This window comes from Microtus pennsylvanicus, chromosome 8 (genome assembly GCF_037038515.1).
Source record: "Microtus pennsylvanicus isolate mMicPen1 chromosome 8, mMicPen1.hap1, whole genome shotgun sequence".
Taxonomy (NCBI): domain Eukaryota; kingdom Metazoa; phylum Chordata; class Mammalia; order Rodentia; family Cricetidae; genus Microtus; species Microtus pennsylvanicus.
The window spans coordinates 25,879,742-25,904,804 of record NC_134586.1 but is presented as its reverse complement, the minus strand read 5'-3'; the positions used below and the strand labels follow the sequence as shown (position 1 = coordinate 25,904,804).

Genomic DNA, 25,063 nt, shown 5'->3' with positions numbered 1-25,063 from the left:
CATACCTCTCTAACTGCTCATCAAAAAGCTTGGTCTGTGCAGACTCACAGTTGCAGGGCTTGGCTTCCGTTCTTCATCTTCAGCTCTACTCCTGGGCGTTTTCAAGCTTGTTGCCTATTCTAAACTGTTGTGAATTTGTTTGTGTAATTCTGCCTCTGGGTGTAACTAGCGTTTCACCTCTACCAGCATCTTCTTACGTGGAACCATTCCTCACCCAGCCTGTGCTTTCTTATCACACAGAACCCCTCTCCAGTTCTCTAGGCTCCGATGCCCAGGCAAACTGGACCCGTTCCATGTATGGGTGGATTCCTCAACTAGAATAGGTTCCGACATCTGTGGTGGGCAGCCTTCCTGTGTTTGTTGACACTCTCCACACCCTGCCCTGGGCCCCTGTGGAGTTCCACTGCTGGGCTGTCTACCTAGCTCAGTCTACTTCCTTGATCTAGCCCTGAACTGTGCTGGTAGGTAAGGAGAGAACAAGAATAGTCAAGGGAAGAGACCCAATAGGAATCCCAGTGAGTTCTTGGTCAACCATGTCTCCTGTCCATGATTGACCCTCGTCCATTCTGTATTGGCACAGATGCCAATCACTTGCTTCATTGAACAAGCAGGATTAAAAAAAATCACTTGGCTATAAGGAGCTGTTTGCTAATCACCAATGGGGTCAAATACAATTTGTTCCCTAGAACTCTTTGGGTAAAATATATTAATCAAACGATCAAATTTTACAACATCCTCTTTTCATTCCCCTCCAGTTTTTGATGTTCCTGTTTTTGGACACAACTGAACAGATAAAAGAAATTAGTCACATAACTGGTTGGTTAGCAGATGTATTGGGACTTAATTAAAATATTTGTTCATGATGTGTGCAAATGCCACGTTGATTACCTCAACCACTGTCAACCATTGTCTCTCTCTCTCTCTCTCTCTCTCTCTCTCTCTCTCTCTCTCTCTCACACACACACACACACACACACACGTTATAGACAGGCATATATTTGTGTATCTTTAGGTTGTAGCTACAACCACAAAACAGAATACAGACTCTACCAGAACTCATAAAATCCCGTTAACTTTGGGTTAGGGGTATCTCTCTGTCACCTTTGCCCTGTGCTGGAGGAGGGGGCAGGGAGGGAAGACCCACTCTCAAAGCAAATATGTGTGGAAATGTCATTCTGATCTCTTGCCCATCTCGCCCAGCCCAGCAGCTAACAAATCACCCTCTGCCTTTACTCCCACAGCCTGCATACACGAAATACATCTGTAAAGAGCTAGGAAAGCATTTCATGTGTGTACATCCCGGATCCTTCAAACCAGGCTCGGTTTAGGCTGTGTTCGTACCTTCATGGTCACCTGGTGTGCTAATTACAATGGTCTGCTATTTTCCACAAAGGGGTGGGATTGGTCAGAGGCCCGTTAGTTTAAATTTAACATTTTATCCTATAAAATTGGGATTAAACGCAAAGACACAAAAGGCCACTGTGTAGATAAAATTATTTTCATAGTTTAAAGGTGAGTCTGGCAAATAACAGAAACGCAATAAATGCTAGCGCTGACTCTTTACCCCCTTGGGGCTAGCCTCAGCCAGGGAGTCCTCTGCTGCCGGCTCCCAGAACAGCTGTCACAGCAACGGTGAGCATTTCCAATCTTACAATTGCACATATAAAAGACCGTGTACCCGGGAGGCACCGGGCCAGGTCTGACGAGGATGCTGAGCTGCGGTGCAGGAGACCACAGGTTCCCTGGGCGCGTGCACACACGCTCCTCGCGCCCGCCCGCCCGCCTGCCTGCTTGCTCGCAGTCTTGAGTTTCGCTTTCCTTTGAATCTAGAGGAAAACGAAAGCTTGGCGGTGAGGGGGGCGTGGCTGGGCGTGCAGAGGGCTTGGCGGGGAGGGCCAGGGCGGGATCCAGCGCCCAGTGCCTTAAGAAGCGCAGCGGTTCCTGAGCCGCGAGGCTGACAAGCTGCTTCGTGGCTGTTCTGGGCGCCGTAGCTGCACCGTGTCCTCCTCCGGAGCTCGTCGCGGATCCCTCCTCGGTCTTCGCGTTGGAGGCTTGACGCGAGGTACTTGAGGCAAGTTTGTGGCTAACTTTGGAAGTTTCCTTCATCCACCAGAACTCATGTAACTCCAGATGATTAAGAATTTACTTGGGCTCCGCAAATAGTGTCAGTCTGCATTTTTGGCATGCATCTACGGGGACTGTCGGTTTGTTTCCCAAGCAGATATATTTATTTGAACCTTAGGCGTGCTTTATGTTTACTTTAAAAAAGAAATCACAAAAGTGGTGTGTTAAAAATCCAAACAACGCAGACAGATGTGTAGAGATGTTTCGCTTAATTATTAACTCAGTATCATTTTATGTGCACTTTATCAGAAAAATCATAAAATGAATATCTTTAACGTCGTTCTGTAACTTGCTTCTTGTTTTTCTCCTTTCCATGCTAGTGTTTTAACCGATGTGTCGTAGGAGAAGTTCGTATTTCACTAATTCGTGGACATTTAGGTTATGTCCTATTTTTACTATCTTTTTTTTTGTATGCCCTCGGTCAAATGCACAAACACACTCGTGGAAAACTCCTAAAAGTGCAATCAGTGAACGCAGAAAGTGGAAAGATTTTTGTCAAATCTTCTAAACCTGTTCCCTGGGCCTGCTTTTCATCTTCTGTGAAGGAAGCCAAATATATACCTTTAAACATAAAAGTCCTCTGGAAGTCCGAGTTCAAGCTGTTTCAAAGTTATGACTTAATTTCATGCCTAACATGGAGGGAGTTTATACTTTGAAATCGGTTCAGAAGGTGAGGTAAATGTTTCAAAACATTTTAGAACATTCCCTGAGAAGTGTCTTTTGAGAGCTTCGACACCCATTCCGTCCTGTGTTCAGAAGAATAAGCTGAGCAGAACGTGACCCAGAGGTAGGTTGTCTGATCTCTCTCTGACTCACCGCGCACTAGCAGAGGGCCTTCGTTTTTAAAAGGGAGGCTTTTTGCTTGTTTGTTTTCTTTTTTCACTCGGGAAGCCCTTGCTCCGCAGTCTTGGCACTTTAAATCAACGTTAGGTTGATAAGGCTTACAATGGCGGGTATGATGTGCCTGACTGCGGCCAGAGTTCCAGTGGGCACCGGACAGGTGCACCCACATTTCAGGGCTGAGGATATGTCTAAGGGTTTGCTCAGGAGAGCACAAATTCTCATCAGCCCACACGGGCCAGAGGAGCCCCAAGACGCTCTGTTAGTTGGGTTTTCTCTGGGGAGATCTCAGCTTGTCCACCACATTCCCATTGTTCCTAAAATGTAAGCAGATCCTCAAAAATGGCTCAAAGTCCAGAACAGAGGTTTGGGCCATTAGTAGTCCCTGAGGATTTTAGCCCTGGGCAGGCTGAGTGAGGGGAGAGGACCAAGGGTTTGGATGTGATGGTTCAGCTCACACCTGTAATCACAGCATTGGAGAGGCGAGATGGGATTTTATTGAGAATTTGAGGCCAGCCTAGGCTACATAGTGAGACTTTATCTAATATCTATCTGTCTGTCTATCTATCTATCTATCTATCTATCTATCTATCTATCTATCTATCATCTGTCTATCTGTCTATCTATTATCTATCTGTCTATCTATCTATCTATCTATCTATCTATCTATCTATGCAAAAACGTTTGAGTCAGTGGACTACATTACTAGACCTTGTCTCAAAAGTTTTGAAGATGAGGCTACTTTGATATTGCCAATAATACTAATTTTGTTCCTTTCAGGGCATTTATAGCTGCCCCCCCCCCCGAGTGAATAACCCTGGAGGGACTCCCCACCCAGAATTTCCACATCATGTCATTAACTCTCTAGCTCTTTCCCTCAAGATCCTCACTGACTCTATGACCACATCGGTGGGTTACCCATGGTGGTTATTCCCGCCGTTCCCCTCATTTGAAGGATACAGCTTCAGAAAGGGTGAGCGGAGCTAGGTTTCTTCTTTGGAACCGGTGTGTTTTGAGTCAGGGGTTGAGCTTAGGAACGCAGCTTCCTCTGCTCCTGCAGATGGCTGTCACCCCTGCCTCAGCTGCATCCTCTCTGCCCACTTACCGCCTTCCTCAGTTCCCTTTGTTTCGATTTCCTCCCCTATGGTGCTCTACCTGCGTCTGTACCAGCCTGAACCCTTATCCCCCGCCCCCCCGTGCCATATAGTCCTGGCAGTCCCAGAACTTACTCTAGATCAGGCTGGCCTCAAACTCTCAGAAACCCTCTTACCTCTGCCTCCTGAGTGCTGGGATTACAGGTGTGCGCTGCAGTCACCATCAGGCTCAGCCTGAACTTTTAAAGACTCCCCACATCAGCCAAACAGCTTTGTAGTCTTGGCCTCCATGCGCTGGCTCTGCCTCTCAAGCTCAAGCTGCATATGTGCTTGGCACAGCGAGAGGGTGGCTTCCCTCAGGCCTAAGCTAGACTGCATCTGCTGCTGTCAGTCCAGGTTACGTGGACTGATCCATAGTGAAATAAACCTCGGGTGCTTGCTCTGCTACCAAAGCCGACTGTCCCGAGCCACAATTGACCCTCCTCAAGCTTCATGCCTTTGCCTTCCTTCAGAACAGTGGCCTAAACTTGATTTTTCTTTTCTATTTAGAAATTTTTGTCACATACTTGTATTGATGAATGCATAGTATAATTTTTCATTGACATCAAGTTTGAATCTATAGTAAGAAGTTATATAATGTTTTCTGAAATTTTATTGGTGGTGGTGACGGTGTGTGTGTGTGTGTGTGTGTGTGTGTGTGTGTCTGTCTGTCTGTCTGTCTATGTGGATATGTGCATAAAGACAAGACGTCACCCTTAGTGTAGCTCCTCAGAAGCCATTTACTTTGTCTTTTGAGACAGGGTTTCTTATTCTGGCGACTACAGATGTGCACATCTGGCTTTTTTATGTGAGTTCTGGGTACTCGAACTCAGGTCCTCACGCTTGCTACAGACTGAGCCATCTCCTCAGGCCTGAGATTCACTGTTTTGAGTAGATGTTTTATTTTTAAGAGATTCATTTATTTTAAAATTGCATACAAGGGTTTGCCTCCATGCATATATGTACACCACATAGGTGCAGTTCCCACAAAGGCAGGATCAAGGCATCGCATCTCCTGGAACTGGAGTTCTGAGCTGCCATGTGGGTGTTGGGAACCAAACCCAGGTTCTCTGCAAGAGCAGCAGGTGCTCTTAAGGCTCAGTCATCTCTCCAGCTCTCTTGAGTAAATATTTTGTTTCTCAGTTCAGCCTGTTGTGACATGTGCTGTGGTCTGTTCATGTCCACTGATGCACACGCGGTATCTAGGGTTTGTACGGCACAAACAGCGCCACTGTGACCATGTCACAAGTGTCGCCAAGGACACTGACAATCTTTTTAGGGGGTGTAGATGTGGTTCAGTGTAGACCATTTGCCTAGCATGTTGAGAGCGCCTAGATTCATCTCCAGCACTGCAAACAAATTAGTTAGCTAAGAAAGAAAGGGAGGAAGGAAAAGGTCACCAGCAAAATAAAACAAACTCAAACAAAAAAAAAAAAACAGTAAAGAAAAGGGAAAAAGTAAAAAAGAATCCCTTGAAATTTTGATATTGAATTTGAGTTTAAAAGATGATAACAAGTTACTTCCCCAAACGATTGGGCCATTTTATAGTCTGCCCCTTGCAGTATTAAGAATCCTGTTTGGGGGCTGGCAGTGAGATGGCTCCGTGACTGAAAGCCCTGCAGCCAGGCCTGATGTCCTGAGTTTGAGTCCTGGGACCTATTTGGAAGAAGACTGACTCCAGCAAGTTGTCCCCTGACTTCCCTTTGTGTGCCATGGTGTTCATGTACACACACACACACACACACACACACACACACACACACACACACGAAGTAAGTAAATAATACAATAAAAAACTTTTAATCTTAAAAAAAATCACAGTAAAGGTGTTTGCTGCACAAGTCTGGGGGCCTGGGTTCAATCCCCAGGCAGAACCGACTCAGCCAAGGTGTCTTCTGATTTCTGAATGTGTGCTGTGGCACACACACGCACACACACACACACACACACACACACACACACACACACACTATTAATATTTGAAAAGAAAAAGATCCAGCCTGGCGTTGATGACAAACACCTTTAATCCCAGTACTCTGGAGGTGGAGGCAGGCAGATCTCTGAGTTTGAGGCCAGCCTGATCTGCAGAGTGAGTTCCAGGGTAGCCAGGGAGCACAGAGAAACTCTGTCTTCAAGTTTAAAAAAAAAATTCTACTTACCCATACCTCCTCCAATGCTTGGCTCAATAAAAAATTTAAATATGTATTTTACTTTTAATTGACACACAGGAATTATACAAATTTCTACTGGGTGTGGTGACATTGCTGCCAGCCATTTTGGAACACAGGTGGCCGAGGCAAGGGGATTGAGGTTGAGGCCAGTCTTGGCTCCAAGTAACGTCTTGTCTCAAAAAATAATCCAACTGGGGCTAGAGAAATGACTCAGAGGTTAAGAGCACTGGCTGCTCTTTCAGAGAATCTGAGTTCAATTCCCAGCAAGCACATGGTGACTAACAACCGTCTCTAGTGGAAGCTGATGCCCTCTTCTGGTATACAGGCGTACATGCAGATAGAGCACTCGTACATAAAATAATGAATCTTAAACCAAAACCAAAATGACCAAACACCCCTCTCCCCCAATTGCATATTTATGAGTGAAATGGCATTTCACTTCAACACATTTGTCATCGCGTGCGATGATCAGATTGTCAGAATTGCTGCCTGCTCCCTGATGGAAAATCTACAAGGATGTCTTATTATGGTCTCGATTTGGGCTTCCATGACTGTTACCTTACCACTTAGTAAATTTCTAGACTGTATTTCCTTCCATTTTGAGTTTGGATTTCCTTATGCAGATTTCCTTATGCAAATATTCTTACAGCCCTCTGCATAAACTTACCCACATCCCCTTTCTCCAGACACTGCATGTTTGCACACCACCCGAATTACTTTTTTTGCATCAAGATTCAGATTCTTGTGCTCTCCGAAGGGTCTCATTCTGTGGCCCAGGCTGGTCTCCAACTTGTAATTCCCTATCCTGAGCCTCCTGTGTGCTGGAATTACTGGTGTTTAACAACACGCCTGGCTTAACAGCCTTAGCACCCACCCCCTTCTGCCTTCTTATCTTTAACAAACTCTGTTACAAGGCCACTCGGTTAGCTACTGAGTTCTGACTGGTTCTCTCCATTGGCCAGACTATAAACTGATACAAGACACGTAGCCAGCCACACGTATTAAAAATGTCACCTTTTTGGTGCTGGAGAGATGGCTCAGCGGTTAAGAGGGCACACTGCTCTTGCAGAAGACCCAAGTTTTGTTGCCAACCAGACTGGGCAGCTCACAACAGCCAGTGTTCTAAGGGATCCGGCACCCTCTTCTGGTCTCCATGGGCAACTGAACGCATGAGCACAAATCCACACGCAGATGGGAACATAGACGCACAATTAAAGAAAACCTTACCTTTAGACTGGGGAGATAACTCATTAGGTAAAACGCTGGCTGGGTGAGGACAGGGGTTGGGCTCCCTGCACCTGCGTAGGTACCAGGAGGGCATGGCAGTCTCCTTGCAATTCTAAGTGCTCAGGAGGTGGGAACAGGGAATCCATGGAGTGAGCTGGCTAGCTAGACCAGACTGTATTGGTCACCCGAGAGACGCTGCCTCAAAGAATAAGATGGAAGGCAATCGAGGAAACCTCCCAACACCAGCCTCTGTCTCGAGAAGAATCTATTGAGAGGGCCCTAGCTGAATCCAGCTGGTTTAGTGCTTCATAGCCGACGGGCTCTCAGGCCTCTTGACTTACTTGACTGTGGGGAAAGAGAAACACAGAGAACTCTTTTTTTTTTTTTGATTTTACAAATTCTTTTTTTAAAAATTTATTTATTTATTAAAGATTTCTGTCTCTTCCCCGCCACCGCCTCCCATTTCCCTCCCCCTCCCCCAATTAAGTCCCCCCCCCCAGCCTGAAAAGCAATCAGGGTTCCCTGTCCTGTGGGAAGTCCAAGGAACCCCCACCTCCACCCAGGTCTAGTAAGGTGAGCATCCAAACTGCCTAGGCTCCCACAAAGCCAGTGCGTGCAGTAGGATCAAAAACCCATTGCCATGTTCTTGAGTTCTCAGTAGTCCTCATTGTCGGCTATGTTCTTGTGTTGCTTGTCTACTCTGACTAGAGAGAGGAGACACAGAGGACACGGTGCCTCAGCTTATGTCTGTGGGCAGGCTGAGGGCTGGAAGGAAGCTGCAGGCAGAAGTTGAAGCCCTTTCAAGGGAACTGGGGGAATCAAAGGGCACATGGCCACTGAGGATGGCCGGGTGTTTTCCACTTTCACGTCATCCCTAGCTGGAGATGCCAGCGCGCTCTTTCCAGCAGGCTGCTGTGGCTGGCAGGTGCTCAAACTTGCTGGAGAGGGCCAGGTGAGACCTGGCTCAGCGGTTATGACTTCTGTTCTGAAACACATGCGGAACCTCTGGGGATCCCAGAGAATTTTAGGGGAGGGTTTACAGGTGGCTGAGGCCTGCGCTGTCAGGAGGAAGTAAGAACAAGGGTTGGCGGATCATAGTACATTTCCTCATCTCTACGATGATCTCGTGCTTATGATTCTCTGGTTTGGATGAAAGGGACTCGGTTGTCCTCTGAGTTTGGGAAGGATTGTCTGCTGAAGGGGGGACCTGAGCTGAGGCTCACCAATTCCACAAGAGACCCATAGTCCTTACATCAGAATTTGAGTAACTTCGTGCACAAAGTGCTTAAAACAGGTGACCATTAAGCCCTCCTGAGGACCCACGACAAACTTCCCAGAGGAAGGACCTTAGATGTCTGCAGGCATGTCCCAGGGGCTCAAGGATATGGAGAACGAGGGGTTTGCTTGTGAGCAGTCTTTGGCCAGTAGAACTGATACCTTTTTCAACTTTTAAGGATTGAGAGTCGGGGCAAGATCTTCAGTCTTTGGTCCAGACCATTTACTAAGACAAAGAGCCCAGGAGGAGGAAGAGACCAGCATTAAGACACGACAGTTCCTACTGAGGAAGGATAAAAGGTAAAGAAGGGTTGGGGATGCCCAGCTTGTCATTAATTCTCATTTTAGAGCTAAACCAGTCTCCCTCTAGCAGTCAGAGTCAGTGGCCTGCTTTTGCCCCCATGTCAGTGTCATCTGTTGCTGTGTGTTCCCACAGAGGTTCCTTTCTGCCTGGCTTGTGTGGACTCTTCCTGGAAGTGAAGTTGGGGAATCCTGAGCCTCAGTCAGGCGGTCCCAGCCTCGGGGTTTGGGCGTGGATCACTAATGGGCAAGGGGTCTGGGTTTCTGAGGGAAACCTGCCCGTCAGTCGTGGCCGACCCTCAGTGCTCCTCAGAACTGGAGGACGAGGACATGAAGAGGAAGAAAGGGCCGTCTAGAGAACACTGCAGTGCCTGGAACCGCCCTCACGGTTAGTGGAGCCTCCACTCGAAATGCTTCCTTCCCACTCTGTCGTGAAAGGGGCACACTCTGCATTGGCTTCATGTTAGTGGCTTCATCTGCTAAAGAAGGGGCTCTGCTGATTTGGCAGCCAAAACCCGTTGCCCCTGGAGTTTTCATTTCTTTGTCTTTTCCTGTCTCAGAAGCTCTTTGTCCAGGCCTCTGAGATTCGGGCTACTGTCTTGTTCTTCAGCCTCTCACCTTCTGGGGTCAGCTGAGCCTGTGGCTGGGGTGGGAAGGGAGGCTGGTTGCTGGTATGTCTAGTAATATTAGTTTTGGTTCTCCTACATTCTTCTTGAACATTGTTTGGCCTTTTGCCTCTTGAGGTAAGCTTAGGGCTGGCGGGTTTCCCCAGTGCCGCCTCCGGTGCCCTCCATTTCTGTGGAGCGGACTGAGCCCAGTGTGAACGTGATGGACTCTGAGTCTCCCCGAGCCCCATTGCTGCCCACCCTAACTCACCGGGGTAGAAATGCAGGGTGAGGGAAGTGAGCAGCTCCCCAGATACCGTCTCAGGGTTGCTATGCTTTCTCCCCCTAACACCCACTCTGCTGCTCGCTGTCAATGTGCGATGGTGCTCTTGTCTGGTGAGGTACTACAGCTTGTTCTGTCGTTTAACTCTTCAGAGCCTGATGCTTGTTAGCTCATCTGTGTCTGTGAGAGTGTTTCTCTGGATACCATGACCTCTGTAGACCCAAGAAAAGCGTTTGAGTTCTGGTGTGTGTTATGTCTTGCCTTCAGCCTTTTTTCTCCCCATCTTCGTCTTAAAGGCCTGGTTGGTTTACACAACATCGGACAGACCTGTTGCCTGAACTCCTTGGTGCAGGTGCTGATGATGAATGTGGACTTCAGGAAGATACTGAAGAGGTACAGCTCTGCTTCTGCCTGATAACGTGCATATCGTTGGTGTTTTAGAATCTCCATTTGTTCACAATGACTTTGACTTCCCCAAGTCTCCTTTCCAGAGATGCCTGAGAAAAGACCTTTTCTTGCATATTTTGTCCAGCAGGTTAGCATCATTTACAAAGTTTAAAAAGAGACAACGCTCGCCCCCGCCTCCGTGTGGTTTCAGGTGGTGTGCGTCATTAGTGCTTTTAAATACTACTATTATTATTATTATTATATTGTTTTGCCTATGGAGGTCAGAGGAGGGAGTTGGAGCCCACAGAACTAGAGTTTTGAGCCACTATGTAGATGCTGGGAATCGAACCAGGGTCCTCTGGGAAAGTAGTCAGCGCTCTTAACTGCCGAGCCATCTCTCCTGCTCTCACTAGTGCTTTTTAAAAGACTTCTCAGACACTTTTGAAGTACAACCAAGGGTGACGGCCACTGATCTGGAGCTGGGAGGGAGTGGACCAGCATCAGAGAAAGTGGGTGAATGGATGCATACATGTAGTCAGTGATTTATTTGGCCCTGTGTTTTTTGTTTTTGTTTTGTTTTGTTTTGCTTATCCACAAACCAAGTGAGAATTGCCTGTAGGTAAATGAACCATTGTCAAAACCCTGTCACCTGCCATATTGTCCTTTCTGCCCAGGACCTAACTCAGTATTTGCCTTTGCAGTATGAAGTACCTCAGGCTGGACATTTGCCTGCTCACTCTAGTGTGGGCCCAGAGCATGGTGCAACTTCCTTCCTTAATGTTATGGTTGAGCATGGTCGGGTGGGACTGTATTGATCTCCCTCCTAATACTAAATCACTTGAGTACATGCATGAATCTACCCAGTCCCGTAATTCTGCCTTAATTCAGAGAATAGCAAGGACATGGAGAGTCTTTGCAGTTCTTTAAGTGATTTCAGTGTGCTCCTGGTCTGGAGAAGGGTGGGTATGAGCCGCCTGGCTGTTCTTACTTGACAGGATAACAGTGCCGCGGGGAACAGAAGAGCAGAAGAGAAGTGTCCCCTTCCAGTTGCTTTTGTTGCTGGAGAAGATGCAGGACAGCCGACAGAAAGCAGTGCTGCCCCTGGAGCTGGCTTACTGCCTCCAGAAGTACAACGTGTCCTGTAAGAGGCCTCGCAGCTCCAGCTCGTGTCCACTGATACACTGTCGGCTGGGGAGGGGGCCGAGGGAGAGTGAGGGCGAGGGCTGCTGGTCAGCGAAAGGACAGGGAGACTCCAGACCCCTTTTATTAGAGGCGTTGGCGTTGATCTGAAACACACATCTATTTATTTATTTATTTATTTATTTTGGATTTTTCAAGACAGGGTTTCTCCGTAGCTTTTTGGTTCCTGTCCTGGAACTAGCTCTTGTAGACCAGGCTGGCCTCGAACTCACAGAGCTCTGCCTGCCTCTGCCTCCTGGGATTAAAGGCGTGCACCACCACCGCCCGGCTTACATCTCTTTAATTTTGAAAGGAAAAGTTTCACGTGTGAATGTTTTGTGACTATTATCCGCTTACTGCTTTGAAGTGGCTTTAAAGAAAGCTAGCATGACACCTGCCTATTTTCAGGATGTAGTGTGATTTGATACATTTATGCATTGTGTAATGACCACATCGGGGTATTAGCATATCTTTCTCTTTAAACACTCATTTCTTTGTGTTGCCTATAGCCAAGTGTGCCTTTGCCAAAACACACTGTCAACCTCCCTGTTGTCCTTTTTCTGGTTAACTTTTAACTCTCGAGTCACCTGACCAGGGAGCCTCAGTTGAGGGACTGTCCAGATTAGACTGGGGTGTGGGTGTGTCTACGGGTGACTGCCTTGATTGTTAATGGATGCAGCAGGGCTCAGCTCACTGGGGCCCACACCGCTTACTGGACAGGTGGTCCCAGGCTGTATAAGAAAGTCAGCTGAGCATGAGTCAGAGAGAAGCCAGCAGGCAGTATCCCTTCATGGTTTCTCTTTCAAGTTCTCGCTTGAGTTTCTGCCTCAGCTTCTGTGATGGACTGTGACCTAGAAGTGAAAACCAGAGAAAGCCTTTTCTCCGAATTTTATCACAGCCACAGACAATGCTACAATGTCTCTTCTTCTGAGGACCTGACTCAGAAGGGTCCTTGGATTCTTCTCTTCTAATCCTTTATAAAATATATAACAAATGGAACAAACTACCAACAGTTGAGTGCCAGAGCTTATTCCTCTCTTTTCATTTGGAATGTTTTGTAAATGTTGAATCCATTTGGTGTATCATATTGTTTAACTCATTGTTTGTTGGTTGTAAAAAGATTTAAATTTTTATTATTAGGATGTTTATGTATGCTATGTGTGTGTGAATGAGGTTACCACAGATGTGTGGAGAGGCCAGAGGAGAACTTTTGGAAGTTGATTCTTCCCACTGTGGGTTCTGGGTGTCACACTCAGGTTGCAGGTCTTGGACATCAAGTGTTTTTTTGTGATGAATCATCAGTCTCACCATCATCATTGATTTTTTTGGCCCAAATGATTTGTCCACTGTTGAAGGTGGGGGTAGTGAAGCACCCAGGTAGTTCTGGAATCTATCTCTGTGCTTAGACCTCGGAGCATTTGCCTTCTGTAATTGGGTGCTTCAGTTTTGGGAGTGTATATGTTTACAATTGTTACGTCTTTTTGTTGAGTCAACTGTGCTCTCGTTCCATACTGACCTTCTCTGTCTCCTTTTGCAGTGTTTGAATTTTAGTCCACTTTACTGGCACGAGTGTAGCTGCTGCCTTTGGTTTCTCTTTCCTTGTTACATCAGTTTCAGCCTTCACTTTCATTCTGTGTGTCTTTACCAGTAAAGAGATTTTCTTGTAGCTATCACACCATTGATGTTATATCATTATTTGTTAGATACATCAATGGGGAACTGAACCGGTGTACATTAACTGTTACCACTGGGAAATGAGGCATGCTTTTGTAATGATGTGAAATTTCTGTATTTGTTCTGGATAATTCTTATTCTTTTTTCCTTCTTTCGTCCCTTTCTTCCTCCTCATCTTCTCTTCCCTCTTCCTCGTCCTGGTCCTTGTCCCCCTCCTCTTCCTCCTCCTGTTTTTCATATCCTCACTTCAAACACATTACATAGCTAAGTTGACCTTGAGCACCTGGTCCTCCAGCTCTGCCTCCTGCTTGCTAGGACTATAGGTGTGTACCACTACACACAGTTTCCTTTCTTTTTTCTCGTTCACCCTTGTGGATAGGCATTTTTCTTCTCTTTCTCTCTTGTGCACAGAAGGAACTGTCCTAGGTGTCATGTACTTTTATGATGACAGGTGCCATCTTTCTCTTCTACTATCTAGGTTTTCATGGGGCCAGCCTGGTGGAGAATTCCTCAGGTTGTTTTTTTTTTCTTGGAAAACCTATATTTTTCTTCATTTCTGAAAGATAGCTTTGCTGGGTTTAATATACTTGGTTGGCTTTGTGTTGTTGCTGCAGCAGGACTCTGTGTGTCTCATCCCACTTTCTTTGCCTTAAGGAGAGTCTTTTCTAACTAAATCTTTAGGATGCTCTTTGAGCTTCCTGGACTTGGATGTTTATATTTGTTCCCAGTGATTTGGAAAGTTGTCATTGATGAATTCAGTAGGTTTTCTGTGCCTCTCCTCTCCAGTCCCCTCTTTCAGCGTTGACACTGTGAATGTTTGCATTGTGAATGCTTTCTTGCTTAATTGTGTGCTATATGTCCCCTAGACTTTGTTTTTAGTTTTTCTTAATTTCCTTAGTTTTCATTTTTCTGATTTGGTTATTTCAAAGACCTATTTTCTTACTTAGAATTTTCTTCTTCCTGCTCAACACTGTTTTGTTTTAAAACTTAATGGTATCATTAGTGCCATGATTTTTATTATCTCTATATGTATGCTGAATTTCTCACTCATATAACGGTTTTCCTTTTTTAACTTAATTGATGTTTTTATTCTCTTGTGTCTCATTAAATTTCCTTGCAATCATTTGTTTGAATTCTTTGTCACACAATTTATTAGTTTTCTGTCCTTTAGGGCCCATCGCTAGCAAGTTACTGTGTTCCTTTGAAGACACTAGGGAGTATAGTTTTTCATGACTCTTAAAATCCAGATTTCAACACACTAATAAGGTTTTTTATGATTATTTTGCGTGTATATATGTCTATATATGGGCCTGATATCCTTGGAGGCCAGAAGTAGTTGTTGGGTCCCCTAGGACTAGAGCTACAGACATATATGCCATGTGGGTTCTGGGAATTGAACCCAGGACCTTTGGAAGAACAGCCATGTCTCAGTTTATATTTGAGTATCTGATGGGTCTCTTGTATCTACCTTAAAAAAGGATATTCTTAATTTGCTGTGACTCTTAGGGGAAAAAAAATCTCAGATTTCCTTCACACCCTTCACACAGGAAGGAAATATTAAACGTGGGTTTGGCATACATGATTTTATTTTTTTATTTTTTTATTTTTTTTTGGTTTTTCGAGATAGGGTTTCTCTGTGGCTTTGGAGCCTGTCCTGGAACTAGCTCTGTAGACCAGGCTGGTCTCGAACTCACAGAGATCCGCCTACCTCTGCCTCCCGAGTGCTGGGATTAAAGGCGTGCGCCACCATCGCCCGGCATGATTTTATTTTTTAAGGACTACCTATTTATTGTTTTTCATATACCAGTGCAGGCACACGAGTGCCACACCATGTTTGACATGGACCCTCGTGGAGGGCAGAGGGCGGCTTTTGGGAATGCTCTCTGTGCACAGTGGGCTCCAGTGTGCAAATTCAGGTCCTCGGGCTTGCTCAGAAGTGCTTCTGCTCTCTGAGCCATCTCGCCAGCCCTCTGGTTTTAGGTTGTGAGCATTGTAATTGCTTTTATGAAGAAATAGACTCCTAGAAGCCCCCCTTTTCACCATCTCATTTATATTCTCACCTTTCTTCAGCTTTCCATGGTGTTTTGTGTCCCCTGGGGGCCTTTTATTCTTGTGTGAATTTTGATCAGCTGGAACCTGCCCTCCATTAGGATATGGTTTCTCGGGGACATCTGTTTTCTTTGGTGCGTGCAGTGCCTCCCAAGTGTGACGTACATAGTGGCACAGACAAGCACTCTTTTTTTTAACCAATTATTTATTTATTTATTAAAGATTTCTGTCTCTTCCCCGCCACTGCCTCTGGCTCTGGGATGGCCAGATGAGGTTTTAAACAAATGACTCGACTCGAGATGGCAACCGTCCTAGTTTCATTTCTCTTGTAATAAAATACCTCGATGAAAAGCAACTTAGGGCAGAAAGTCTTTATTTTAGCTCACAAATCCAGGGTACAGTCTGTCATAGCTGGGGAGTTGGGGTGGCAGGCAGAAACTCGAAACAGTTGGGCATGTCACACCCACAGCCAAGTTCAGACGGAATGAGTGCATACGTGCTTCTGATACTTAGCTCACTCTCTCTGCTCTTTTACGATTCTGAGTCCAGACCCAGGGACTAGTGTAGCCTACAGTGAGCTGGGTCTTCCCATACCAATGAACCCTGCAGATGAGTCACAGGCCAATGTAACCTAGACAGTCCCTGACCGAGACTCTCTTCACAAGTGTTTTCTGATGGTGTCAAGTTGATGGTTAAAGCTGACCATCACAGGAGCTGGAGGGATGGCTCTGCAGTCAAGAGCGCTTGCTGCTCTTGCAGAGGACCCAGGTTCAGTGCCCATCACCCATGTGGTAGTTCAAATGTTTTTTTTTCCTGTTTTTTTTGAGGGTTTCAAAAACTATGCTATGGAGCTTGCCCTGGAACTTGCTCTGTAGAACAGGCTAGCCTTGAACTCATAGAGATCTGCCTGCCTCTGCCTCCCAAGTGTTGGGATTAAAGGCATGCACCACCACTGCCTGGCTATTTGTAATTCCAGTTCCAGGGGGTCAGATACCCTCTTATGACTTTCAAGGGTACCAGGCATACACATGTTACACACATATACATGCATGAAAAACACATATACATATAAAATCAAATAAAGAAATCTAAACAAAGCAAAACAAAATTGACCATCACAATGCCTTAATCCAATTTTCTTTACATCTGTTAGCTCTGTGACAGGACACTTTCTGCACCCAGTTCCCCAGGGAAATCAATGTTGAGTTGGGGTTCATTATATAGATTAATTAATATATTCAATTAACATATATTGTTCACATTCATCATGGTACATTTGATGTGCACAAGGCAACAGGAATGGCAGCGATTTTACCTCCAGGGACCTTACAGTTTAGAAGCAGGACTGGCCAAAAGTCAGAGAACATACCATAGGACGTCAAGTGTCTGCTGTGATATGTATTATGATTATCACGACAGTGCTGTGATGGGAGGCGTAGCACGTCCACACAAAGTGCCGCAGCCTGAAATGTCTGCGTTGTGTCACAGATCTGCCCTTTTGTGAAGTAGTCCGCAGTTGTTTCTCGTCTTTTCTGACTTCCCATTCCTTTGGACCAACACCACTAAAGTCAGTTGTGTCTGTTCACGATTTCAGACCTACTTATAACAGACAGACAGACAGACAGCTGCCTGCAACATTCCTGCTCATCTTAGCCAGGATCATCTAACATGAAGTCGATCTTTTCTCTATCCTCCTTTCCTCTGGCTCCTTTGGGGAATCCTGGTCCGACTGGGCTCTGCTTTTGGGGAAGTGAATAAAATGACCACCAGGGGGCGGAGGAGTCCAGTCATAGGAGCTAGCTGCTCAGCAGAAAAGTGGGAGAAATAGATCTGCAGGGGTGGGAGGGGGAGAGCAGACAGAAGCCTGTAGAGGTGGCTGATGAGAGAAAGTGATGGGACTGTGACTTCAGTTCTAAGAGAAACTCTTAAAAAACAAACTCCAAGATTGCTTTTCATTTCCTCTTTTAGAAAGTGAGGGAAGGCCAGGAAAGGATAAAGGAGGGAGTGTTTATGTGTCCATGTGGCTGGGGTCCTGGTGGCTCTACAAGGGCACGAGACGTCTCCTTTCTAATTGTGTTTCCCTCTGACCAGTGTGTGTCCAGCATGACGCTGCTCATCTCTACCTTACACTCTGGAACCTGACTAAGGACCAGATCACTGACGTGGACTTGGTAAGGGCTGGGATCTGAGGAGTCAGAGATGTGAGATGTGGCTTGTGGGACCCACTCTACGACTGTGTGCACCATGAGCGAGGAATGAGTCTTGTTTGGCGCAGCTCCCTGGTGTGGTTATCTGTTATGGGAAATCCACGTGTGTCTGTTTAAGGAGCATCAAGGATTTATTAAGACATGAAAGGGGAAAAATATACTCACACATATGGGATATGGTAAATCTAGTTGCAGAGCCCTCAGAAAACTGGGAACTAATCACACGTTGCTTCACAAATACCTGACTTGGTTTTCACCACCCAAGAGAGAGTGAGCCTCTCCCTCTTTCCTTTAAAGAGGTGATGAGAAACTCTGTCTCTTTTGGCCCAGATAGCCCAAGGTCATGGGCAGAGTAAATACCCACATACACTTCCACTTTTTGTCTAAATAAGAAGGTTCTAAACATAATACAAAACCGTATATAATAAAAATGATTATCAAGTACAGTTTAGGAGAAAGAAAGAGTAATAGCATACACAAAAATGGAACTACGACCAGTAAGAATGTCAAGTAAGAAACACATACTAAATGTCCAGACCATAGGTAAATGGCAAATTACAGAGATTACTTCAATAACTGTCCTGTTCTGAAGAATCAAAATCTAGTGCCTGATATACTCTTAGTTAAGATACAAGAGGAATGTAACTGTAACCATTTAGTCTTCAATCCCATTGAAGACCTGAGAAGGAAAATATTACCTGAGTAAGCAGGAAGTGCAAGCAAGCAACTTTTGAAAAAAATACAAGAAATGATAGAGATAACTGGCTGCCTGGACAATCACCCAGTGTTTGTCTGCAAAGTTAAAGCATCCACTTTTGGCTACAGGCTTAGAATATCTGAGAGACCATTTTCAGAAGCAGGGAATTTTGAAATGATGTCCTACCCTGTCTTGGAAAGGTTCAGCAGTCGTTTTTCCTTGTGTCCTGCTCATCTGGAATGGACAGCATGCTTACTGTCAGTAGCAGAGGCAAGGGCAGTTCTATGCCCAACAGGCCATTTTTGCCAAGAAGCAGACAAATTCCATATGGAGTGTCTTGGATGCCCAACATCCTCTTGGGAGTAGATTGGTGCTGCCAGGAGCATTTGTGTCTCATGTCAACAAAATTCTAAGTTATTAAAACATTTATCTAGGCCTATGAAGTGTTTGAAGATTACCTATCCATCTGCCGTATAGTTCTGTATATCTAGAAAACCTAACTAACATGGCTATAAGTATGACAAGCATGGCTGACTATTAACCTATAATTCTTACTAACATAAACAGTTTAAGGACTAAGGCTTCACATATAAAAACAAACAGTCTGTAAATAGACCTACAGTTAATATTTATGTGCAGGGATGCAAAATTTTGTGTCAGTCATTTCTAGAGCTTCTGTCTAAAATTCACTTGTCCTGACCTAGCGTGACCTAGGTCATCTGACCTCCTTGCTCTCTCTACTTGCAGGCCGAGAGCCTGCAGGCACTGTTCGCAATCTGGACGAAGGAGTCCCTGATTTGTTTGGGCTGTGACACAGAGAGCAGCAGAAGCAGCAGGCTGCTCACTCTCTCTCTTCCTCTGTTTGACGTGGACTCAAAGCCTCTGAAAACACTGGTGAGAAACTTCTCATCAGAGATTTTGTGCATCCCGAGGTAGCCAGTTTCCCCTTGCTTCAATCACTATCCTTGGATTTTTAAAAAAGATTTATTTATTTATTATGTATACAGTGTTTTGCCTGCATGTATGCCTGTATGCCAGAAGAGGGCTCCAGATCTCATTATAGATGGTTGTGAGCCACCATGTGGTTGCTGGGAATTGAACTCAGGACCTCTGAAAGAGCAGCCAGTGCTCTTAATTTCTGAGCCATCTCTCCAGCCCCCCTACCCTTGCATTTTAAAAAGTAATTTGTGGACTAGCAAGATGGCTTAGCATGTAAAGGTGCTTGTTGCCAATAAGTTATGACCTGACTTTGAGCCCTGCATCCTACACTGGAAGAAGAGGACTAGAAAACTTGTTTTTGTACTCCACATATGTGCCTTGGCAAAGTACATGCTCCCCTACCATGATAAATAAAAAGAAAACAAGAACAATACAATTTTTAAAAAGCGACTTGTGTTTCCTGTGTGTACCCTGGGCCAATCTCTCCTTTGACTTGGGGGAGGATGCTTCTTTCCCTCCTCCTGCGTTCTTCCTGTTCCCCCCCTGGCAAGTCCCCTCCAGTTTTGTTCCTCTCACCAGTGGGTGCTTTCTAAAATCCTGCCCCATGTATCACACGTGCCCACTTAGGGGGATGGGGATTAAAGGGTAGCGAAGCTTGGGCTTCCGCTGGCAGGGGCAGAGGGCTGTTTTTGAGACGAGGAACATGGATGTTGCCCTTTGCTTATTCTTGTTCTCCTGGGTGGGGCAGGAGGATGCCCTGCGCTGTTTCTCCCAGCCCAGAGAGTTAGCAGGCCCAGAGAAATGCTTCTGTCAGAGCTGCGGGAAGAAGACAACTCAGAAGCAGGTACTCTTTAAGTCCACCCAACCTCTTCACAGTCTGGGGTTGCCCGTGGGGTTTCCTGGTAGGTCTTTGCAGGCCCCTTAAGGGCATCTCATAATGGCCGACATAAGGAACCTGGGTCCAGCCAGTACTTGGGATCCCAGGGCTTCTTATCTGCATAATTTCAGACTTGGCTTCTTAGATCGTAACACTGAGAGGGACAGGAAGAACCTTTTAGGGACAAGAGCAGTGGGTAGGGTTTTCCCATAGGATTTGGCTAGAGCTGTATAGAGTAGACGCCACAGTTCCTGTGCCTGAGCAGAGGCCTTCTATGGCGATGTGTGGTGAGTGACAGTCATGTGAGTCTTGGAGGTGCCCTGCACGCCGCTCGTGGGAAAGAACACCTTGCCGGCCTTGACACAGCTCTGAATGTGCCCATCTATGGCGCCCAAGGACCCCATTGTCACGATGATTTTGCTTTGTCAGGTTTTGAAGCTGACTCATCTGCCCCAGACCTTGACCATCCACCTTATGAGATTCTCGACCAGGAACTCAAGGACAGAAAAGATCTGCCACTCAGTGTATTTTCCTCAGCACCTGGATTTCAGTCAGGTTCTGTCAACTGAGAAAGAACTTGGTGATACCAAGGAACAGGTGAGGCTTGCCTTCAGTCCTTCATTCATCTCAGCAGATTTGCTTGGTGTCCTTCTGAGGTAGCCATCCAGCAGTCTCTGTGTCCTTCTGAGGTAACTGTCCAGCAGGTTGGGTGTCCCCTGAGGTAACCATCCAGCAGGCTCTGTGTCCTTCTGAGGTAGCTGTCCAGCAGGCTCTGTGTCCTTCTGAGGTAGCCATCCAGCACGTTCTGTGTCCTGAGGTAACTGTCCAGCAGGCTCTGTTTCCTTCTGAGGTAACTGTCCAGCAGGCTCGGTGTCCCCTGAGGTAACCATCCAGCAGGCTCTGTGCCCTTCTGAGGTAGCCGTCCAGCAGGCTCTGTGTCCTTCTGAGATCAAGCCTTTGTCGTGCTGAGAAGCAGTGGTGGGTCATCACCCCATTGTCACCGCCAGCCCTTGTCTTGACTTGTAAAGATTTCTAAACACTGGGTATTCTGGAAATGCCTCAGAGCAGTGAGGAAAGGGACCTGTAATTCGGTACTTTCTGTTTGAAATGGTGTGGGGAATACTCAGACACATAGGTAACACAAAGTTTCAGGTTCTTAGAACCAACTAAACTTGAATTGAAAAGCCAGAGCCCGCTTTGAGGATAATATTAAAGTAGCCAGTTGTAGGGAGAAATTTAATTCCGTTGTCTCAAGCTAATAACTTCTTCCGAGATTCTGAGAGAAAAAAAAAAAAGACTGTCTTTTCCTTGGAGGTTTGAAGTAGGAAATGCTGCATTTGCAGGTTTTAGATCTGACAATGTGGTTCCAGTGTTGGAATGTTTGTTCTGGTTTGTTGGTCTGTTAGCCGATTCACTCCCAGAACCACGGGTTTGGAGTATAAGGCCCGTCTTTACGCAGTGGGTGTCATGTCTGCTCTCTCTCATCCCATTAGCATGGAGGGCCCTCATCTGCCTCACTGCGGTGCTTTCGCTTGGCTGTCTGGTGCCTCCAATGGCTGTGCTCCAAGTGTGTGAGGTACTAGTGACTTGTGGAGAAAGGTGGGCTCTGGGCTCACATCCTCTTCTCGGTTCCTGGAGGTGAGCTGTGGTGGCTCAGACGGCACGGAGCAGTGAGGGACTCTGGCTGCGGAGCTCGGGGACCTGGGCTCCAGGCTCCGTGCCTACTGAGCACAGCGCACATGTGGAACATGTGGACCGCGTTCTGACTAGCGTGGTGACCTAGCTCACAGGCAGCCAGTCTCTCTCCACCACTCTCCCTTTCCCACAGAGAATTAGCTCCTACTTGGCTTTCCTAAGGTTTTGAGGGAATGGCATGAGTTAGTGTTAGTTCTGAGGGATACTTCTGGCAATCTGTACTTGATCTGTGATAGCGACGTTGCTTTCCTGATATCTGTTGAACTGGTTCCTAAAGCGCCATAACCAGGGAGGGATACTTACGGAAGAAAGGGTTTACTTTGGGCTTACGGTTCCAGAGAGGGAGTCCGCGACAGTAGGATAGAGGGTGGCGGCTGAACCGTTTCTGCCTTTGTCTCCCGCAGTCTGAAGTACGCTATGAACTCTTTGCTGTCATCGCCCATGTGGGGCTGGCTGACTTCGGTCATTACTGTGCCTACATCCGGAATCCTGTCGATGGAAAATGGTTCTGCTTCAACGACTCCCATGTTTGTAGGGTGAGGAACATCATCCAAATTGCTGTTTGCCCCAGATTAGCTACTTCTAATAGATCCGGAGCCTGGGGCTATCTGGATCCTCACCATGGAGCCTGTGTTCTGAATGGAGGTGCTGTTTATGAGTTCAAAGTTTCTTTTTTTTTTCTTTAAAGCTGCTCCTGGCTTATAAGTGTAAACACACACTCAGCGCAGGGCCCAAGTTCTGGTCCTCTAGGCTCAGTGCCCTGTGCTTCAGACCGTGGGAACTCCTCTAAGGCCAGAGTTGTAACTCTTGGATAGGCATAACCACGTTTAAAGAGAGTAATGGAGTTGTCAAGGAGGGCAAATCACAGTACCATGTATGCTAGGAACACCGAATACTGAGTCGGGTGCTGACTTCTTCCTTATGCATTCCCAGGTGACCTGGGAGGACGTCCAGTGTACCTACGGCAATCACAGATACCGCTGGTAAGAGCAGGGCCAGCTTGGTGAACTCACTCTGAATTCTTGGCCGTGGGAAAACTCTCATGACTTCAGCTGCTACTTACATTCTGATAACTCCCCTGAGACTAACTAGCCAGCTTCATCTGTGACTTTCCAGCCCACTACACCGTGCTTTTCTTGATAGTAAGATTTCAGTAACGCCAGTGGGTTTGTAATGGAGTCCAAATGCCACGTCTGTCATTTCCTACCTAACTGCAAAGTCCCCCTGTGTTTCGTTACTCATGGCCTTTTCCCACGGTGCAAAGCCTTTACGGATTGACCTAGGCAGATCTGTGGGCTTCTCACGTACTATCATTGTATCTTAAGCACGCCTCTCTATGACAAAGACCATCTCTTAATTGCTTGCTTATATAACTTTCGTTCACATGTCACGTGTACTCTTTGAGGGGAAAAGGTCACTCTTTCCATCTCTTCATGTCTGCCAGTCGCTTGCATTTACTAAGAATCAACAAATAGCTCTTAAAACCAATCATGACTCGGGGCCGCTGCAGAGAAAAATAAAGTAGGGGGAAGACAGATCCAAGGGTCTTTGTAAAGCTCTGCCGGCTTTTTTTTTTCCTGGTCTGGAGACAATGGTATACACAAAAGTTGATCCGAGATGACTTTCAGCTCAGAGGCAGGCGGGACCACTTGAGAAATAAAGAAGTCGATACAATTGTGTTGAAATCCTCCATCAGCCCACTTGCCAGCTTTCTTTTGTTTCTTCCAAGAAGCTCTACAGGATGCCAGATCTTTGTTTCCGATCGTTCCCGATGCCCTTCTGATTTAGGCCAGGGACTGGCAGGCTGTCTGTAGAGAGCGAGGGAGGAAGTTCTCAGCTGTGGAGAACAGCTCCTGGTGCAGCTGCGTGGCGCCGCCCTTGTGGCGCTGAAGAGGCTGTGGACAATACGTGGACAACCGATTGAAATCGGCTGTGTGGCTGAGCGTATTTGCAGAAGCAGAGTTAGATTTAGTTTGTGGTCCCACAATTTTTCACCATATGATTTAGATGCCAACTAATAACCACTCACTCGGGTCATGGGTTAGACGGATGCTTGACCTAAGAGCTGGGAAGTTTACCGATGCATGTTGTGTCCTGGATTCGCTGCGGATGCTTCATTTTTCTGTGCTGACGTGTTCTTTGCTTTCTAGGCGGGAAACTGCTTATCTCTTGGTTTACACGAAGATCGGATCCTGATGGATATACTCACCGGCCGTGGTGGACTCTTATTTTCCTTTCCGGTACCCATGTTTGCTGCACCTTCAATGAGAATCATAATTTAAAAAATACAGTTAAACCTTATTTATAAGCAGAAGTTAATATTACTGTGGCTTGGATGTGGCTCGTCTCCTGAAAGCTCACATGCAGGAGGCATGGTTCTTAGTGTGTCGATACTTAGGTGGTAGAACCTTTAAGAGACAAGGCCCCGTGGGAGGTCATTGGTCCATGGGATCTCTCTCTTCTGTGCACTAATGGTTCTTTCTCTGTTTCTCTACCATGCTATGATCCCATATGGTCCACAATATGATGCCAGTGTCATGTTGGCTGGATCCTCCAGCCATTAAAATTTTCAATCAAATAAAGGTTATCACACATGACTCAGCCTCAGGTATTTTGTGACAACAACAGAAAATGCATGAACATAATTGTTATATAATTGTATAACTGTAATGTAAATACCTAACAATGACCGCACATAGGTCTGGATCAGTTGGAATGGGTAATTTCACCAGGGGATCTGACTAGATCATGGTCCTGATGTGGTCTTCAGTACAAGACACACAGTTGGGAAACTGGGAATCCAGGCATTGTCGGAGAAGATTCAGTGGTAGTAGTAGGAATTGGAGTGACAAGGGACAGTAGAAGGAAGTGTTTTTAGTGTTGTAACAGCTAGTGTGACTATACTGGCAAGCACTGACTACATATCACCCTGACTGAAAAATATTACAATTATTGTTGTTATCATTATTAGTGTGTATGTGTGTCTGTCTGTCTGTGTCATGGCATGCATATGGAAATTAGTTCTCTCATCCCACCGAGGGACCCAGGGATTGAGCTCAGGTGGTAAGACAGGGAAGAGGGGAGAAGAGAAAAATATATAGCTTAATAAAAACAATAAAAAATTTATATGTGAAGCCATTTCACCCTCTGAGCAATCTCAGTGACCCTTGGCCTGACGTTTTTTGATCATTTATTTCTCTTTTATGTGTATGAGTGCTTTGTCTGCATTATGTATCTGTGCATCCATTCATGAAGTACCTGTGGAAGCCACAAGAGGGCGTCAGGTCCTTTGGAACCGGAATTAGAGATGGCTGTGAGCCAGGTCCTCTGCAGTGTTCCTTTTTGCTGATCCATCTCTCCAGCTCCCTCAGCCCTGACTTTAGTTTATTGCACATTTACTT

General features: G+C 46.1%; 1 protein-coding gene across 1 annotated transcript; it reads left to right on the top strand.

The window, feature by feature from the left end:
* Nucleotides 1-1,942: 1,942 nt before the first annotated feature.
* Usp18 (ubiquitin specific peptidase 18) lies at nucleotides 1,943-24,257 on the top strand. Its single transcript, XM_075982886.1, has 12 exons — nucleotides 1,943-2,071; nucleotides 8,950-9,070; nucleotides 9,207-9,458; nucleotides 10,255-10,351; nucleotides 11,341-11,486; nucleotides 17,339-17,418; nucleotides 18,899-19,045; nucleotides 19,839-19,934; nucleotides 20,397-20,564; nucleotides 22,067-22,198; nucleotides 22,596-22,645; nucleotides 23,813-24,257. The coding sequence occupies exons 3-12, from the start codon at nucleotides 9,314-9,316 to the stop codon at nucleotides 23,856-23,858; spliced, it is 1,107 nt and encodes a 368-aa protein (XP_075839001.1). The 5' UTR covers nucleotides 1,943-2,071; nucleotides 8,950-9,070; nucleotides 9,207-9,313; the 3' UTR covers nucleotides 23,859-24,257.
* Nucleotides 24,258-25,063: the final 806 nt, after the last annotated feature.